General features: G+C 38.6%; 1 protein-coding gene across 9 annotated transcripts in view; it reads right to left on the reverse strand.

Annotated features, from left to right (window-relative positions):
• abi1a (abl-interactor 1a) overlaps nucleotides 1–21,176 on the reverse strand; it is a 53,479-nt gene that overhangs the window by 9,415 nt on the left and 22,888 nt on the right. For all 9 annotated transcript variants that reach the window (XM_055151224.1, XM_055151225.1, XM_055151223.1 and 6 more), the window contains exons 3-5: nucleotides 12,518–12,694; nucleotides 5,402–5,505; nucleotides 4,537–4,689 (exon numbers count right to left, since the gene is read on the reverse strand). In XM_055151224.1, coding sequence (XP_055007199.1) covers nucleotides 4,537–4,689; nucleotides 5,402–5,505; nucleotides 12,518–12,694 — 434 coding nt within the window. The remainder of the gene's footprint in view (nucleotides 1–4,536; nucleotides 4,690–5,401; nucleotides 5,506–12,517; nucleotides 12,695–21,176) is intronic.

The raw sequence follows: 21,176 nt of genomic DNA on the forward strand, positions 1-21,176 counted from the left end.
GCTATACTGTGCTTTTAACTTGAATCATTTGGATGATTTCAGTCCTGGAATTACCCATCTCTACTGAACTAATGTTAAAAGGTTAACTTCTGCTAACTACAGCTTCATGACATCACAAAACAGAACATAGCATTTCAAGCTTTGGGGATCCTGACAGACTAATAAATCAGGATTACTCAAACATGTGTGACTAAAACAACTCCAGGTAGGTTTTTAAGGAACAAGCAACATTGTAACATGCATGTTATGTTACGCATTTTGTAGCATATAAGACCTGGCTGTATAGAAAATATCTGCACAAATCATTAATATTTAATGTAACAAATATGGCTGTGTTACAACAATATCTTTCACAATTAGAATGAAATAAAACTCCAACTACTACAACTAACTAACTCACAATAACTACAACTGCATTTACAATCAGAACTACTACTAAAACTATGGCAACTGGCTTCCTCAAAATGCTGCCTTACAAATATTCTATACCATGGGCAATTGGGCATCCTATACCCCAGTTACCCCGCCCCCTAACCCCGTTCACAGCCGATCCCATCATAGATAGATTGTCAATAGGGCTGTAGTGGCCTTTAAATATAGGTCACCATGTGAATGCTATGTATGTCAGCAGTTCCTTGTATCCCCCTGCTTACTTTGACCCTAGGCCCTTGTAGATCAATACTACAGCTAAATCCCCCTTGCTATCCTTGATCTCTCAGCTAACCCAACCCTCACCTCTGTTTCCCCCCTACTTTGATCCTATGCACCCTTGACCCATCTAGTACTTTTTCTACCCCCTTATTTTTGATCCTATTTCCATCGTGTCCCTCTCTCCGATTCGTGTCAGTAGGGCCCTTAGGCAGTTGGGTTGGAACAGCAGGGGTTGGGTGCTCTGAAGGATGTTGGTTGATTGTGAAGCGTCGGTGTGAATGAGGCCAATACAGTACCATCATATCATTGAGTATTTGTGTAGTGAATGCAGTATTACTCCTCCCTTTGCACTCATCTTCTGAGCTGATCCTTCCTAATCCCTCGCTAACCTACTCGTTCCTTCACTAAACCGTTTATCCCTTTCTCTAGTGAACAGTTTTGAGGATTTTGATAACACAGCAAAGGACAGTCAAATACAATATACTAATGCTAATGTGAATAATTGCACATAAAACAAGATAATAAGATATGGAATCATTACTGAATCGAAAATCTAATTTAAAAAAAATAAAATTATATCACAAATTTTAAAAAACACTCACTTTTATGGGCATGAAAAAGAGTGCACTGCTTTGAAGAGGTAATATTTAAAGTAACAGACATTAAAGGGCTATTTTCAACTGGGTTTTAAACTCCATTCACCTTCGATAGAATCATTTGGATGATTTCAGCCCTGGAATTGCCAATCTCTACTGAACTAGAGGTAAAAGGTAGCTGTTCACTTGAAAACTGCCACTACGTGACATAACAAGGTTGAACAGAGCATTTTGAGCTTTGTAAATGTAGACAGACTAATACTAAAGGCTTACTCAAACGTGTGAAAGAAACAACAGACAACTTCGGGTATGTATTTGAGGAGGTAATAACATTCTAACATGGCCAAAAGCTCACAAAAGTAAATTTTCTGTAATAAAAGAGCTTTAAGGTATTTGTGAGGGCTGTAGTCCTAATAGTGAGAAATTCTTGGTCAACTAAAAGCACACCCAGTTCATCAATTAATCTACTAAAAGGGGGTGAGGCGTGGCTCTGGCAAAAGCTCTTAAAATGTGTAGAATCTTGTGCAGCAACTATGTATCTCCACGGCCCATATAAAAGAGGAGGAAGTGGCTGAACGTAATATAGCCATTTGGTAGCAATTGCTCTTTTGCCTATAGTAATAATAATGGTAGTATTCTGATATAACATATTAAACTGACAAAAATGCCAAATGAAAGGCTTATTTAAATATGTTTTGTGCGTGTGTTTTTTTTGGTTTTTTTTTTTACATGTTCTTACTCTGGTTTTCCTTTTCATTGTCAGTTTAAAATTGACTTACTGTCTGTGAACATGACTAAGGTCTTGTCAGCTATTGGCGATAATTTTACTTGGAAAAGAAGATTAGACATTAGGAGGCCCAGGCAGACTCTTGTATTGAATTTAAACCTGAGCTAGAGATGGCAGAGACTGATGAGCTGAATAAGCATGAGCGACTCTGAGCCAGGATAATCAAATAGCCCCATCACAGCAATACAGGCAGAGGCAGGAGAGGGGGCACTGGTCACTCACAGGGCAGCTGAGAGGAGGGAGCGGAGAGGAGGTCAGGAATACGTTTTAAGATTTTAAAAATGTCTAAAAGTTATGCTTCCGATAAGATTAATAAAGGATGTATTAAATCAAACTATATAAATAAAATGAACCTAAAAATAGCATTATGATGGTGTAGGTATGACTATGATTTTAGACCTTTTCAGTAGATGACTTCAATAGGCCCACCACATCTCAAAGAAGATATTATTTCTTTGCTTAGAATGTCCCACACTATGGCATTAAACTTATTCATCTCCATGGAGACGTGCGTTACGGCCAGGCCAAGTCATACAGCAGATGACTCCGCTCAGAGAAAGAATGCATGTTTGTTAGGGGTGTAACAGTAACCAAAATATTGTGATATCGTATCGTTAAAAGTCTCTCAATAATATCGTAGGCCATCACAATATACCGAATCACAAGTTTCTTTGCTTAAATTCATTGTTATGGTACAGCAATAGCTAAAAAAATGAGGGAACTACATCGACCATGATCTTTTGCTCTGTTTTGGTGCAAACTACATGAAGAAATAGCAGTTACAAGCACTTCTAAAGCTTAGTTCTTTGGATTAAGTCTTGTCAAGGCATTTTAAGAGGAAAAAGTAGCATATTCACAATTTTTTTAGGATCCACAAATTATTGCAATAAATACAGTACCGTGAGATGTACATCGTGAAAATATTGTACTGTGAGATTTGGATATCGTTACATCCCTAACGTTTTTCAAGGTATTTTTTTGGGAAATAAAAACATTGATACTAAAAAAAAAGTTAGACATACTGTGGAACATTCCAGGCTAATTAATAAAATCCATAATCCTGCTTGTCTCCATGGAGACAAGCAGGTGATGTGACATTCACCAGAAAAGTTACACAGCCAACCTTTAAATAGCTATAATATATTATTTTTTGTTACTACTACCTTTACTACTCTTACCAATCCTACTCCTACTCTTACTACTCCTATTCTTACAACAATTACAATGCCATGCCTCTTAGCTCATTAAGTCTTCAAATAAAACTAATCATGTTTGATTAATTGACCTCTTGTTGCGTGAATTTTTATTTTTAACCCTAAAATGTTACCATAGCGCCACCATTTACCCCTTACTTACAGCCTACATAGCAACAAACATGCTAACCAATACAATATCATTTCTACAAGCTGTGCAAGTCAGCATAGCAGCTTTTTAGCTAATGAGACAGCCACATCATAATTCAGATTTGATGAAAGCATTGGAAATTCCTTGAAAGCTTTTCCACAGACATTAATATGCGAGAGATTGGAGAAAAAAAAAATGCAAGTCATGTAAAAACAAGTGCAGCAGGGTTTAGCAGAGACAGAGGAGTGAAAGTGCTCTAAGCTGCTGAAACGAAGACGCAGATTAAGCCTATGACAGAGAGAGGACTAATGGGTCTGAAGAGATGCTTTCTTGCATTACATGTGAGAGTTGAATTTCAAGGTGTAGCAGAATACTTCTTAACACCGGTCATGCATAACCAAAAGGAAGTCTGCATACAAACTAGAAAATGCCACAGAATATATGAATTTGAGAAGTTTTGGGCAAGGGTTGTTTTGGTAAATGTCCTGCATATCAATGGCAAATAAATAAATATAAAATTGAAACTAGTTTGTCACTGATGAATCTCTCGTCGCTTGGAAATAGCTTAAAACTTCTAGCTGTGCACTCAGCATTGAACCAATACAAGTTGTACTACATTGTTGGATTGGCTTTGAAAGAACTGTGACAATATCCATTCACTTGCTGTTTATTTCCCTTTTAACATTAATTTACTTTATTACAAAAACAATTATGGCATACAGTATGTCAACCAAATAGCATTTTAGGCAAGTGAATGTTATGAATAGATAAAAAAATATTTTTTAAATGTGCACAGTAAGTAACTTTTCTGGAGGACGATCTGACTTCTTCATCCTCATGGAAATGACATTGCTTGGTCTGGAATGTTACACAATATGATATTAAAATCTATCTTGTCATAATTAAATTTCAGGTGATTTTTTTGCTCAAAGATTTGCAAACATGCGTTCTCAGTGTAAGCAAGGTCGCCTCTTCCCAGATCTGACCTCTAACTTGGCCTGGTAGTGCCACATGCTTGTCTTCATGGAGATGGTTATTTTAAAATCCTTACTGTAGAATAATCCAGGCTATAACCTCTCCATAAAACAGTATTGTCTATGTGGTTATTAGACCACAGTCCCCTTGTCTACTGTGATAGGCAAGTTCCTCGTGCAGTACCTGTGTGTGCGTTGCCTCTGGTTGAGTGATGCCGTGCGCCCGGGGCTATTCTGCTGCCCGTGCTGACTGCCCAGTCTGGCCGGGCTGGTCATGTAGTCATTGGGCACTGTGGGAGGTTTCACTGGTTCTAGGGTCTTGTATGATGTGTTGCGTCTGTATGGAACACAGAACATGTATTATTTCAATCTTACAAGAAGTCTTGGTGCCCATGTACCAAAAAGTAAGTGAGGCAAGTACTTCTCGTTTTATTTAGAAGCACTAAACTAAATGTTGTAAACATATATAGTAGAACCAAGTAAAGATTTTAGTTTCCAGCTGTAGTAGAATGGTAAATCCTTACTCATTTATGCTACACTCACTTCATCTGTACAGTTCACAAATAAGAATACAAGCTACCATCTTGTTTATCGCTCACAGTGCCCCATCATCTGTTGAATTAATGATAACATTAGTGCCTTTAGGACAACTAAAAATGTACATATTGAACCAAAATGCTGAGACTGTATGCTCCCACCATAGCATAGTAGAGGCTTTAGTAAATCATATCACTTTACACAGCTGGCTACAGAGCTGAGGAATTAATATCTGATTACAGAAGTGCTCTATACCAAAGGATGACAGGCGCAGTGTGATCCAGAGTCTACACTTAGCCTTTCTGCAATTTCTGATTTCATTCACATCACTATAAAATTACATGAACAGACAAATTAAACGTGAACTGCCTCAAGGGTGTCTCTCAAACTACAACCAGACACGGTTCTCTGCCCATTCCTTGGTCGCCCACACGAAAAGCAACGTTTTTTTCCACTATTTCATAATGACAGGATTAGTGTTGCCATCACTATGACAGAGATGGTTAGCTTACCCTAGCGTGCCGCGCCCTGACATGGGGGGACTGGGAGGCTTCTGTGTGGGCGGGTTGGTCCTTGACAGTGTCCCGCCTCGGATCGATTGGTTGTTGCCATGTTGCTGTAGTTACAAGAAAAAAAAAGATATAGATTACACACTTTTCATGTAACCAACATCTAATTCTTCTAAGCTTCCCAGATGTGTCAACAGGAGTCAGGAGGACCTGTGTGGATATTTTATTTGAGGTAATATTTTAAATGTTACGTAATTAGTATGTGTAACCTGATTGTAGTTTGGGGCTTACACATGGCTGAGGTTATTGACAAATAATTAAAAAGTGCACTATGTAACTTCATTAGAGTCTGCCACTGGCTTGAAATGTTATTACTTTGCCTGGAAAGTTCCACTGTATGGCATTATATCCATCTATCTACATGGAGACAAGCATGTGACTCCAACTAGGAAGAGTTGCAGATCTTTAGAGAGTATAGTACATATGCTTTGTAGCAACAAAACAATCTGTAATTTAATTTTTTATGTAACATGGTGCAACATTCCAGGCAAAGCAACAGCATCTCCATTAGAAGGAGCAGGTGACAACGGGCCCTCTGCCAGAAAAGTAACACAGTGCACCTTTAATATCAGGATTTGTACAATTTCATCAGACATGTTCAGTCATCCCTGTGATCATCTGGGAAGCCCATACAGTCTTTTATTATGGGTAAACAAAATAGGCTGTTCCTGCATTTCTGTAGCGTTGCTTAGTAGCAAATGTATTACAAGAAATTTGATACCATGGAGATGTGACTAGTTTTCCTGAATATTACTTGTATATGTATATAAAATCATTATAATCATTATGAAATAAGCATGAATCCCTACCAGAAATGCAGCAGCCTAATTTGTCTACAACCAGAGTGACAAATATATGCACAACTACAAAATGCACATGGTTACTTCCTACATGGACAACATGAATGGGAGTAAGGTTTTCCGGACTACAAGGGCTACAGTTAATGGAAACGGGAAGATGTCATGTTTAAGGGGTTTCTGTAGAAAAGGAGATCTATCAATAATAGATTCTAGCAAAAGGGGTCATGTGACAAACGGACTTACCTTAGCTTTTAACCACTTAGTGTGGGCGAAGAGAAAACACAAGAGGAGAGAGAGAGACAGGGAGAGTGCATGTCAGAAGGCCATGTCCAAACAGCACGTCAAAGGAAAGTGGACCAAAAAAAGCTATTTACTGAGAATAAACATTGATAAGAGATGCCAAGGTCAGAGCGAAAGGGGAGCAGAGTCTGATGTGGTATCTTGTTTAAATACACCACGCCCCGGAACCACAGATCCCATCGGACGGCAACGAAAACACCGAAGATTCTTTATCTAGCCTTCAATTACATTTGGTTGGTTCATTTCTGTGTAACTGTTAGGTATTCATGGCTTTGATGGGAGTGAGGAAAAATTTACGCAGTGGCTATAGCAAATGACAACTCAAAACAAATATTATTTGTGAGAAGTTCTCAAATTGGCTCTTATTTACAGGAAACTGAAATACATAAATAAGGTACATATTGCTATCAGTACATTTAGTTCAAGGTATTTTTTCCAATGGATTCCAGCCAGGACATTTTCAAAATAAGCACAGAAACCAGCAGGAGCATTATGTCATATAAAGTGTAATTGTTATGATAAAATAGAACTAACCCATTCTCTGGGATTTTTTTTTGTCATGAGAGCTAGATCTGGTGCCTTATATCACAGTAAAAAAGTTTCAAAAAGCTTTTCCCATACTTGGTCAATGATGCAGTTCCCACACACCTTGCTCCAAGAGTTGGCATTGGCACAGAGGTGGGACTTGTGTGGGCCGCTGTCACAGAGAATATGAAAGCGTGCTGCAGTGGGCTTGATCTAGACTTTGACAACTGCAGAGTCAAGTGGCTCATCTATAATGCAGCATCCCAGAGATATGCGTATGTATGTGTGTGTTCAGAGCATAGTACCGCCATCACCCGCACAAAGAAACTGTGCCTGGGTCATAGAGGAAGTGAGCCCTTAAACAACAGGGGTCAGACCTAATGGCAAATGTCACTCTCTCATTCTGAAGATTCTATTTACGATATCATGAAGAGGGCGATACTGTAAAGTAAATGTATTTAAGTGGCTCTATCCAATTGTTTTGTGTGTAATTAAGCAAAATGTGTTTTACTCCAGAACAGATGTACTGTTAAAAGGTTTATCCTCTAAGAATCAGGAAGTGCGCTGTTGAATGCAAGTTGTTGTTAGGTCTCTGATAATTAGGATATCAAGACAGTAAAAATCCAGTACAGTGCCTTTAAGTGTAAGGCATATTTAGGCCTAGTGTGCATAAGACTACAACAGAGTGAAAACTGACGCTATCAATTCTAGATCTCCTCTTCTCCTCTAAGAAGATGACAGAATCAACTGATGTAAGGAGTAAATCTCACCAGTTATGATACTAAAAACTAGTGAAAGTCATTGAAGAGTAAGTCCGCAACAATTATTTAATCATGACTAACCCACTATTAAAATTATTGTTGATTTAGCATAAGCATTATCTGGACTAAACAGACTATAATATATGGCAAAAGACATTTGATAGGCATCAGCATCATTAAATCAAAATGGCAAAAAAAAATATTTGTGATTTTTCCTAAACACATTGAACATTTTTTCTGTCTGGGAAACTTCATATCTTTACCTATATCTGGTAAAAATTTTAAAAATTGTCAAGCCTCAACCTAAACTGTTGTATTTCAGTCTTGCACAGAAAAAAAAACCACAGCGTTCCACGGCTTCCCTCTCAGTAGTAACAGCTCTATCCCCGTGTTAAAGATAGTGTGAAGCTATTAAACATTGCAGCATTAGGACCAGTTAGCAGCCTGCAGCGAGCTACCGGCTAACACCGGGCGATAGACATGATTTAAACTGCCATTAAGCGATCGAATCAGGTCAGTAAGTAAACCGCGAGCACAGGCCTGATTCTACACAGGCAGAGCATCCCACAGCTCAGTACTGGATTATACATGAATTAATATGCCATATAGGAGGCAAATATCGACTGCTTCTCGGAGCTGTGGCATGCATATGAGAATGGGAGATCAGTGTGTGTAGTATAGAAAACCGGATCCCTCTGATTTGACACTTCATGGGCCCATGCAAACATCAGATATTCCAAAACCAGTGCGTTGGGTTAAGCTGATGTCGGTCTGTGGTTAAGTGTTAAGTGACAAAATGTTGACAGTAGTAGTGAGATGGAATGCCCAAATCTTGAACTTTTGGCAGATTGTAAGAGGTTGTTGGTTTGATCTGTGGTGAGATTACATGACGATACAAAATCGAGTTGTTTCTGTGATTATTTCTTGTCCTGGATATGGTTCTAAGAAAAGTATTCAATCGTAAAACCACTTAGCTGAAATCCAGATGGTTTTATCTTAGAAGGACTCTCTGATCTGAATACTCGCCATCTAGACCCCAGCACCTGCAGCCAGTCAGTGCAAGTGCAGCTAGTGAGGCTACGTCTCTGTGTGGTAAAGTCACAGAAGTTGTTTCGGTTAGCTAAGGCTAGTTGTACAAGTTAGGGGTGGGATGAGATACAATTTCCACAAGACGAGACACGAGATTGGATTCACGAGAACAAGACGAGATGAGATTTTGGCAATATTTATACTAAATCAATTTTGCAATCCCGTTCCCAATTTTTTATTTTATTTACTTGATTTAATATTTCTGCTGTCATTATTAGCACTGCTTTTTGGAACTACAGCTTCTCAAAAACTCACCAGTTAAAACCATTTTCTATCCAATCCAAATCTAAAAACATGAAAAAGAAATCTCTCAAAATCTTTTTTCTCATGTGTGGCACTTTTGTCTCGTGAGATTGTGTGGCATGAGATATTGCCCCAGTTTTTTTCACTTTTGCAAAATTTAGGAATAATACGGGAAATGAGAGTAAGTGTCCTGTCCAGCAATACTCTCCAGTTGTTACTGAAGAGTGCTTTTTTTTTACTGTTACATATTTGAGCTTGATCACAGACGCAGTAAGAGGAGGGCTCACTCTGCAACCAAGATTACAAAAAAATCTGTGACACTTGATATCAGTTGCAGCTCATCTTTGGTCGTACAATGGTTCTTAGATTAACCTTAGTCCCTGTTTCACTCTGAGATCTACAACCCACGTTTTACGATCTACGACTCTGTAAAACACTTATATTACTTAACATCTGTTATATATCATTTAGTGTTTTATATATGTCTTTCTACTGGTGGGAAAAACTTTGCTAGCATCCCATTAAGAGTAGCTTCTTGGCACTAAAGCCTGTATAGAGACTACATTCAAAAGTGGCACAATGGCTTTTATCCTTCACTTATCAATGTCCGTGGTTGTGCTGGAGCCCGATGCCCGCTCTCTAATCTGATTTGTGTGACAACCGTGATTGATTGGCTGATTGTTGGGAAGTGGACTGAACGGGGAACCAATCGCCTGCCACCATCGGGAAAATGATATCAGCGCAGCTGTTGCCGGGACAACCCACTGACCCCCTAAAGCGAGCAAACCACATTCACTTAAAACTTTAAATAACACACTTTAACATCAAAAATACACAGTTAAAAGCCTGAAATGTAATTGTAGGATTTCTCGAGAAGCCGGAGTAGCAGATTACGAGGGCAGGATGGGTCTTTAAGTGCTTTTAAAAACGTCTCGCGAATATGTGTCAGCTGAGAATAGAGTGTCTTTTTCTGTGTGATGTAATGCTTTGGAGATCCATCTACACCCCCGGCCCATTCTCGCTAACCCACGTGGGACCTTCTTCTGGTGGGTCAGGAGCGACGCAGGAGATAAAAGCTCTGCCAGGCTCAGTGCGGGTGAGGAAAAAAGAAACTGGATAGAAATCAAAAACAAGAGAAAGGAATAACTTCGGGCAAAAATAGGTGTGGGGGAGGAGAGGAGATTGGAGGAACAGAGGAGGTGGAAATCGAGTAGTATGGTGTGGGCTGATAAAAAGTATTCTTGAAAGAGTTTATACAAAAATAATATATAAATAAATAATATATATATATATATATATATATATTATATTATATATATATATATATATATATATATATTAGAGCCAGACAGCTATATCGGCCGATATGCTTGCTGATAGGGGCCGATATTTCACGTGGGCATGTTATACCTCGTTATAAAGCTTAGACTCTCTACATTCTGTTCATTTAATCCAATTTACAGACAGATAAATGTCCTAATATGTGGCTCCACATCAGTATTTATCTACGGGGTCATTTGTCTGTGTGTGTCCGTACTGTCCCTGAACACACCACAGAGTCGCGTCACTCACGTGTGTTTGTTTACACCTGCAGACACAGATCCAAACACTGAGATTATATTCTTTTTACGGACAATCGGTTTGAGTCTGGATTAAAAGGACATTTATTAGTGCAGATTTGTGATGTGAGGAGGAGCCTGTATGAGCGGTGAGTGTTGGAAATATGTCGACTCTGAAGCTAGTTTTTGTCATTTGTTATGGGTTAGCTGCTGTAGCTCCCGCACATAAACAGACTGTTTTCTATTGGTCTGTTCTAAAGTGACTATATTAGCAGTATATTTGCTACTGGACCTGCACTGATATGTAAATGAGCTGTGAACAGACGTGTGAATTATGACATTTGCGCATATAATTAATTATCGCGGCGCGCACGTATTTACGGCTAAAGGCTAATAGCGCTACTTTCTTTACTAGTTATGGGTCCGTCGCGAACGAAATGACTCTTAGAACCGGCTCTTTAAAGGGAACGACGGGAGCCTGATCCTTATTGGGAGCCGTGTTTTCTCTTTCTCTCACTTTTTTTCTCTTCACGCCGCGTGCAGACTCGTGGTTTGACAGCGGCTAAAAACGAAACTTTGAAATTTGCGTGTACGTAGGATTAAAAATAATAATAATAATAATAAAAAAAAAAAAACGAGCATATTTGACTGTAGTTTAGCATAAAATAAATAAGTCCCGGTTTAGTCCTTTTTCAGTCCTGGTTTAGACCTGGTTCAGTCCTGATTCAGTCCTGCTTTAGACGTGCTTTAGTCCTGCTTGCAACAAAACAATCTGAAGAGCCACTTGGGAGCCAAAAGAACCAGCAGCTTTTAGTGAGCCGAGCCAAAAGAGCCGGTTCTCTAAAGAGAACTGGAATACCCATCACTAGTGTCTAGAATGTGATGCAAAAATGCCATTAAGCCAACTTACTGTCTGTAAATATGATGTAAAGAGGCAGAATAACAATAAATGTTGCCTAAATAAACCCAATTTAAAATCCACCAGAGCCAAACCTAAGTTTTTTAAACAATTCAACATTTACAGTGAATTTTTACATCACTAAATATATCGGCGATTATATCGGCAGCGCCAACTCCCATTATATTGGTTTCATATCGGCCACAGCAAAATCCATATCGGTTGGGCTATATATATATATATATATATATATATATATATATATATATATATATAGCAAGCTACAATAATAATATTGCTTAAAAAAAACACAAACCTGATTAGAAATATGTTGGGTTCAAATGACATTACAATTTTATAGAATCTTTATAATGTAACATCGAGCTGGGGCAGGTCAGAATTGTATGGTGGAATTTGCAGATTTGTTGACCTAGTCTATGGTTAATATCTGTTATTTACTGGGCCTATCCACTTAGGCTAAGAGCAAAAACTGGCTAAGAGCTCAAGGTCTCGTTTGCCCGCATAAATAAGCAAAAGTGAAAATAATATTAGCTTCAATCCCAAAGACTACACTGAAATACCTTTAACGCACAAGAATAACATAGCAAGTTTGTGGAGCCAAGTCCTTACAAATAATAATATAGTTCAACATAAGATCATAGGTTTGCATATTTCTTCTGTAATCTGTAAATCTCAAATAGCGTTATATAGGCCCCTGTCCCCCGTCTGAAATTATGACATCATCAAATTCCAGAACATGAACGCAACCTACTGTAAAACTCTGCTATCTCAGAAGCAGTTCAAAAGCCAAATCACATGCAACTGTTAAACTATAAAAAAAAACAACACCACCAAAAAAGACAATCCAAGGAAACCGCACTCACCTTGACCCCATGGCCCACATCGTCCAGCAGCGTGTAGTCTATGGGCTTTCGGATGTACCTGACCGGGCGCTCCATGTTAGCGGGGGCTATGATCTTATGAGTCCGGGCTGTGTTCTTATTGGTGGTCAGGATCCCGATCTCTCGCCGGGCCACTTTCTCTTTATGAATGTCCACCGTCTGGAACAAAAACAGATAAAAACAGGTGAATACAAGATGGATTCACTTATTGAGTTCAATGGGAGCTATGGGATATGGTAAAAATGTTACAGGCAGGTTTAATTAAATTGAGGCGTTAATTTTTTCCACAGTAGTGGTGTGTTATTATTAAAATTGATTGACTGCAGGGCAGGCACATGGCTTCAAGCATCACTGAATACACAAATTAATACAGAGATGAATTTCCTGACCCTTAACACTGGATGTCAAAGGGGATTCTCATAATTATGATACAGTTTTATTAATCATTTTAATATCTGAAACAGTAGATTTTAGATTAGAAATGGTCATTTGAAAATGAATGGTATGTATACAAGGTCTATGCAAGATAAGCTCTGCAACTTTCTATACTATGCTTTGTGTCCCTATAAGAGAAATGTGTCCTCTGCAGTTGACTCATACTCGAGTGCTGCTGTGGGCGACCGCAGTGCAGTACATAAGGACAAATCCTCAGATGAGGTAAATTCAGGAGATTAGCCAGAATGTTGGTTGTTGGTTTGTTTTAGAAGGATGTTTGAAACACCAGGAGGAAACCAGGCCAGATACACGGAGCTGCTGACGCCAGTGTGGGAATTCAACCTGGCTGCAACATATTCACTGGTTCATAGGAATGGGTGACATATCACATAATCCGATAAAGGACATTGGTAATAATGGAGGGGATTCCCAGATATCAGTATGGGACAGATACTCAAGAACAATATTTGGCACAGATATGTTTTGTAGCTGCTCCATCATCAGTTACCAGAAGTCTGCCCTGAATCAGATTTGTCATTTTGAACAGACTACACAATCATGCCGCAAAGCTGAATGTCATACAATACTCCCCAACACAGTGGCATTGTTATCTTATCTCTGTCTTTCACACTGTTTGTTATGTGTGCAGCTGCTGGCCTGCACACTTCTCATAGGACTATAATGAGTGTGGAGAGGACACCCTGGCCCAAAGGTGCTTGCTCTCCCTCTCACACATGTGGAGTGAGTGAGTGAGGAGAGCCCATAGAGGATTCCTGTCATAGCGCACAGATCTGGAGCAGGCCTGCCTCTGCGCTTGGCACTACTTTGAAGCCAGTCTCCGAAACACTGTAAAGATGTACAATGTTACATAACAGGATTTGATAAATGTTTGATATTATGCTAAAACATAAAATGATTTTTTTTAACATTTAACCATGATATACTGATCAAAACCATGACAAGAGATTTGCCTCATTCATGCAAAGCAGAAAACCTGCACATTTATTCAGTCTACTTCTTGTGAAATCAAAACACCCACCCCTCTTTTGGTAGATCCATCTAGTGTTTGTGTGTGTGTTTTTAAAATCCATTCACCATCACCACGACTCATTTTAATAACCGGAATATTCAGATTGCCTTCACTTCACAGCTGGAGCTAAATTAGGTTTAAGCTATTTGTATTTTGATTTTAACAATAGCTACATATATCAGTACTAAATCAGGAAAGCACCGGGACAATGATATTAAGTTACACCAGGCAGGGGACCAAACCAGGACCAAACAGGTTTCACCACACCACACAATTGTATCCCATAGTACTCAATATTGCTGTAACAATAACTATAGTGTAGTCTGTTGTGGATCTCCGGAAAATCTCTCCACATAAATGGCATTCACAATTTGATTTAAGCCTGAAACATGACAGCAAACACTATAGCCTTGGAGTAATGATGCAAAGCAGACTTCCTTTAGGACAAGCGTAGAAAAGGGAACTACAGCTCCCAAAAGACACTGAAAAGACAAATCCATATTTAATAGGTCGATAACTCATAATTGCTCCCAGAGAGACTTCAGCCCTGTTCAGATGACTTGTGTAATGTCTGTATAAATTAGGAGGTACAAATGTTAACTGTATGGCCATCTTTTTATAAGCATAAAGTGGTTTATGAGAGAAACAAAGTACTGAAGTGAATCCAAACAAGTGGCTGTAATGTTCCACTTTAGCACAAGCCCCAATTTATACTCTACAAATGCTCCACTGGGAAAGAACAGACTAACAAATGCAGTCCTCCATGCACAGAACAATGGTGGAAAGTGCAATAAATCAAGATCTGTGCCACATACTAGGCTGTAGGATCTTCATTTAGTGGGAGAAATGGGTCAGATGGAACTAAAATTGCCTAGCTAGCCATATAACATTAAGCATTTACATTGTATACTACACAGAAAAAGTATTTCAAAAGTTTTTTTAAGACGATATGCAAAGAAAATGAATAGATGCCCAAATACTAATCAATGCTAGAACTAGTGTCAAAAAGTGATATTCATTTGAACAAGTATCACTGTTGAAAATTTTAAAAGTTGGGCAAAATTTGACTTTTCTTGAGTAGTGTTAGAATGCTCTATATCACAACTTGTGTAAGACCACATTTTGTTATCTAAACAAATTGTGTTAAAATTACATTCTAAATAAAATTGTGTATTTTCACCCCATTTCCACCCAAAATAGAGTTGAAATTTTCACAATTGTGAAATCACTAGAGGAGAACCATACTAGTTATCATATTACTTCTGGTGGCATATAAATTCAAGGGAAATTCTAAAACATTTAAATTTGCAAAACAGCAATCTTGAAACTAAATGTGCTTTTAGTGGATGTGCTAATCAGTCTCAGTATCAGATTGCAAATAAGGAACTAGGATCTAGACTATTTCCACTGAAAAAGCTCTTGGCTGAATTATTTTGGTCTGAACTTGGATTAGACATGTTCCTCTTATCAGAGCAGAGTAAGTGGACACACAGCTCACAGTGTCACAGCTGTCTGGGAGAGGAAGTAAGATGTAGTCCATGTCCTTCCTGTTCAACCATAGCACAGACCAAATGCTTCAGCTGCTGTTACATAAGGGCTGACGAATGCATGAATTCAAACAACATCTTTAGAACACCTTCCATTTTGGTTGGATGCCAGTGCCTTGGATGTAATGTTGTGCTGGAGAGTCTTCTGAAACACCATGAGTCACATCTGCACATGTTTTAAGCCTGTGGTTGCTTCTCCGCAGACTGCATGTTTTTTGACTTAAAGGTTTGGGCTTCTTATTAAGAAATGACATTCAAACAAAGCTCTTTATTATATAATGATTGCCTAAGATCCAGAATACTTAACAAAGATGTGAGTCTGGTCACCGGTGAATTTGCCAGTTTTCAGATGGGCGTGACTGACAGGTGCATTAGCCAATCACGGACACCCTTTGTCTGTCCATATCAAAATAAATATGGCTGCTTATGAGTAAAAAAAGATTAAGCTGGGGTGAGAGAAATTTTATTTCAGTGATCGATGAGAACCTTTGAGCATGTGAGGACCTGACTGATATACATTTGTATATGAATGGTATTGGTAGTTATGAAGGTATTAAACTCCATTCATCATTTGGAGTAAAATTTTCTCAATTAAAAATGTTCTGCCATCATTTTGCTATCCTATTCTGCAGCTGCTTTAATTCTAATTAAAGGTGCAGCATGTAACTTTTCGACAATATGAAAAAAAAAATTATAATAATATCTCCATGGAGACAAGCAGGCAATAAAAACACTGGTAACTGAGTAAATACAGAAGAGATTGGTTTAATGCAATACTATGGAACATTCCAGTCAAAGTAATAACATCTCCATTGGTAGACTCCTCACCAGAAAAGTTACATAATGTACCTTTAATGTATTTCCCTACTTTATGCAGTCCAGTATTTGCTCATACCTAAAAACGGCTACCAACAGGTTTATGCCAAAAGTCAATTTTGGTGAATGACTCAAGTGGGTTTGCCATAGCAGATTAGTGCTGGGTTGTCCAGAGCAACAAGTTTCCAAATATTTAGAATGAATCATTTCTCCGAACCCATGTAAAAACCTCTTGTCTCAGAGAGACACATATGTGGGTCAGTTATTTTCAATGTGTGAACTGATACAAAACATATTTAGTTGGCCCAAGGAAGAAAAATGTCTTCAAAGATAAATCATAACATTAGCATAGCCTTGCACCCCAAACAAGCCACATATTCAAACCAAACTGACATGCAACGGCTTCTATCAAAAAGGGTGAGCCCATATGAAAATAATGAACTCAGGTATGTTCCTTTCCCATATGTGCAAGGTTAGCATGCTCCCAAACAATAAAACACCTTAAGTACATCTGGTAAGCATTTGTTTCAGATATTTTCGACAAAGCAAACTTTTTCTTGACAGATTTACACCTCAAGTCAGGAATCAAACCGGACAGCACCATTTGAAAAACAGATCACACTATATCATTATACATCCACGCATGATGAACACCGGATGATAGATCTTTCAGTGCTGTGACCAAATTGTCCAGTTTCCACTAGAAGTTGTTTTGAACTCTGCTACAAGAATAACACGTTTCGAAACTTCACCAGTGAAAATGGCAGCTGGTTTCACTTCAGCTCAAACAGAGAAAAAATAAAACTACTAATTCAACTTTTTTATTTGGGATGCTACTTTTGCCCACTCAAAAAAAGAACGTATGCTTCCTGTTTCGTGGTAATGTTCAGTAGTAAGTCAACATAGAGAAAAGTCAACTATAACTTACAAAACCACGCCCAGCATACTTATAGTGTTTGTTAGCATCTGTGGTTAACCAGTAGACAAATGGGTTAATAACAGACTAGAAAGTTTACAGTTGATTTCATTGGTCAAAGTTTTTCTGAACCATTTGCTGAATGTCTCCACACACTCTCCTTGTTTCACGGTGCAGCTTTCCCAATCAAATAAGTTACATTTATTCATTTTTTATGCAAAATTGACTCGCGTGAGCTATGAGCCATGTTATAATGTTACCTCATCAAAACCTAGAGTTGTGTTTTGTTTCATTCACACATGTTTGAGTAGCACTTTATTATTAGTTTGTCTGCATTCCCAATGCTCAAAATGCTCTGTTCCACCTTGTGATGTCATGTAGAGATATTTTTCAAGTTAACAACTACTTTTACCTTTCATTCAGTAGAAATTGGCAATTCCAGGGCTGAAATGATCCACATGATTTCAGTGAAGGTATATGGAGTTTAAAAACATAGTGGAGCACTTCCTGTATTACCACAGGACATCACAAGGTGGAACCGTGTGTTTTTTGCTTGAAAAGAAGAACACGGTCTCAGTTTGCAGGGTTTGTGTGTGAATGAAACAAAACACAGCTCCAGGTCTGTTTGTGATGAAGAAAGAACATTATAACAAAGATCAGAAAATAGTGTAATACAGGCCCTAACTTGTTGTTCCTTAACACAGACAACATGTTAAGTTGGCTTTTAGACTTTAGGTAGTAAACTGTAATGTTGATTTAGTTCCTTTTTGATACCTTGTAAATCCCAAACGAAATGCCACACACGTTGAAAAACCCTCAGCCTCCTTTCTTTGCTGTCCAGGAACATTGTCACGCCTCATTTGCGCTAGCTTAAATAAGATGTGGCTCTAGACTTGCTAAATAGGCCATTTTATTAGCCGCTATTTCTGGCTAAGCGCTAAGATAAGCCTGAAATTGGCCTGCACTGTGCTACTAAAAAGGCGCTAATAACAATGAAGCATATCTGTTAACGCCATTTGGACCTTTGTGTCTTGCAAGCGAGCAGGTGAAGACTGTCAATTGAGGATAATGCACTTTTTCTAACACCACTTATGCTGTGTCTCTCTGGCCTGTTCCAGTCACTTTGCAGATTTCCTGTGGGGAGAACAGTAGATTAGTGAGAGAATATGTGGAATGTGGATGCAATGTAATTATTCTGCAGGGTTTTGTTGCATTACTTTGGGAAACACTAGAGATTTGACTGTGGCCAGTAAGCGTGGAAATGTGGGGTGTGGGGAAGAGAGTGGTCACGGTGGATTTAAACTTGGACAGTCAGAGTGTGGAATATAGGCCTATTGAAACGTTGCAGCTGATGTCATCAACATTTCCTGGGAGTGTGATGCTAACTGTAAGCATGCTCTGTCTGAGGCTTTGTTGGACTCTGAGCTTTATTTTAACATAAGCTTACCAGAAAGAACTGACAGAATTACGACAGGTTGCATTACAGTCACAATCTAGTCACTGCAAAGTATCAATATTGGTCAACAATTATCGGTCAACGTAGAAGGTGGAGTGGTTGGCTGGTTTCCATTAACAACCTATAGTTTCATGCTCAGAAAGAGAATGAGAATAGAAACTGTCAATGATATGCTTGTGTATTATTGGTCCACAGATAATCTGCGGTGAGTAAAAGCATGAAGTTTAGAGCAGAGTTCAGACATAGGAGGGAGGATTTTTAAAGCAAAATAGTAATTATTACTAAATCTATCATGTGTATGTTGAGGAAAAGCTATTAGTAAATAAAATACAATAGAAATGGAAAAAAAAAAAAAAACAGCGTTAGGCATAGCCATTATCATCTTGTGACAATCACTCTTTGGGGATTTCAAGCATTGTCATCTTTAGGTCAATATTGCAGATACAATGATGAAGATGGTTGTATATTGTTGCATCAATTGTGTATATGACAAAGTCACCGGACAGTTGTGCCATGGTTAAAGAGACAACAAACATCTTTATTGCCTAAAGTTACTGAGGTTGAATGCAGCCTAAAACCATAACTGGATAGTCTACTATTTTGCTACCTTCCAAAAGTTACTGAATTCACTGATGCTCCACTTGGCCAGATCCATCTCTCACACTCCATTTCCTTTTACCACCACATCGATTATCCCATGACCCTATATGTCAATCATGTGACCTTGGGTGGTACTAACCCAAGAGAGAGGCACTGCCCTGGGGCGTCTTGTCCTACATAACCAGTGAACTTCCGGTCACAAAGTATGAATCTACAGCAGAGTATAGCAAACCTTCAATCCACTCCCATTCAAAGTGCACTGAGTAACTGTTCTGGTGGAGGGTCCGTCACTTGCTTGTTTCTATGAATATATCACTGCTCTGCCTGGAATATTCCACAGTATGACATTAAAACAGCTCTACCTTCCAATTATCCAATTAGGGGTGGTTTTATAGCTCAAAAATACCTAGAAAAACTAACTGTGAGAGAACAGCCTCTCCACAGATTTGACCTGTACCTTGGTCTGGTTTGGTTTTTATAATGATAAAAAGGTTTAATAAGATACTGTGAAACGTTTTAGACAAAGCAATAGCATCTCCATGGAGAAAAGCATTTGCCAGACCCTTCACCAGAAAAGCTACAAAAAAACACACCTTTAAGACACATTTTTGCAGCCTGTTGTCATAGCTCTAAAACAGTGTCTAAAACATATACTAAGCATGTTGGAGCTACACCAATCTGGGAGGTCAAAAGCCCCTTGGGGACTTCCAGTAGGGCTGTTACTTGTTTAACATCCGTCGTAAACTGGATTCCACCGGTGAATGTAGCAACCCCTAAGAGCAGAAGCCAGGAGTGGAGGCTGGGAGAGTTGGAAAGCGTCTCCCTCCCACTCCCCGTAAAGAAAAAAGCAAGCGGTGGTGCCAAGGTCGATGTGTTGTTTGCTAACACAGCACATAGAAACACCTCGGCGGACATTTGCCAAGCTGACTTTTGAGATCAAGCCAAGAAAGCATTCAGAGAAGAGCAGGAAATCATTATGCAGAGGTTGAACTGTTGATATTAACAATTTACTCCTCAGCTTCATTTTATATTTAATCAAATAACAAGATTAGAGTTCAGGTTTTGAGTGCCAGGATCATCCATATTGGAATTAACTATCCAAGAAAGAAATAGCTCAGAAATAAAGACTGAAAATATAATTGCCGTACCCAATATCTATATGGTGACAATCATAATACGATTAGATGATTAAAAGGTACACTGTGTAACTTTTCTGGTAGTGGGGCCACCACTTGCTTGACTCCATGTTGTTATTTCCTGAAATGTTCTACAGTATGGCATTTAATTAAACTATGTCACACATAATTTCCCTTGTGGATCAATAAAGTTTGTCTAAGTCTAAGTGTAATTTCCATAGAGACAAGCAGCTCACATCACCAGGCTAAGTTACACATCAGATCTGTGGAGAAGTGGACCTGCTCACAGTAATAATGCTTTTTTGTAGTAGTTTTTAAAAATAAAAACACCTGTAATTGAATAAATACATAGGTTATTTGTTTAATGCCATACTGTGGAACATCCCAGGCAAAGCAATAACATAATCATGAAAACATGCAGAAAAGTTACACAATGCACCTTCAAAGTTAATACGCATTTAAAAGTTTTAATATGTCCATGAGGTTTTGGAGAGAAGACTGAAATATGAACCTCTAAACTAATACAAGACTCATTTCATTTGTGGCCATACTGGCTTGTCAAAGTTTGATCCTGTCATATCTCAGAAGTTAAGCAAGGCTCTGCCTGGTCTGAACTTGGATGGGAGACCACTGAGAAAACCAGGTGCCGCAGTGGGGCGTCAGTCATAAAAACTGTCATTGTGTCCTTAAGCAAGGCACTTCACC

This window comes from Boleophthalmus pectinirostris, unplaced genomic scaffold (genome assembly GCF_026225935.1).
Source record: "Boleophthalmus pectinirostris isolate CB_2022bp ecotype Guang Dong unplaced genomic scaffold, ASM2622593v1 HiC_scaffold_15, whole genome shotgun sequence".
In the NCBI taxonomy this organism is placed as follows: Eukaryota; Metazoa; Chordata; class Actinopteri; order Gobiiformes; family Gobiidae; genus Boleophthalmus; species Boleophthalmus pectinirostris.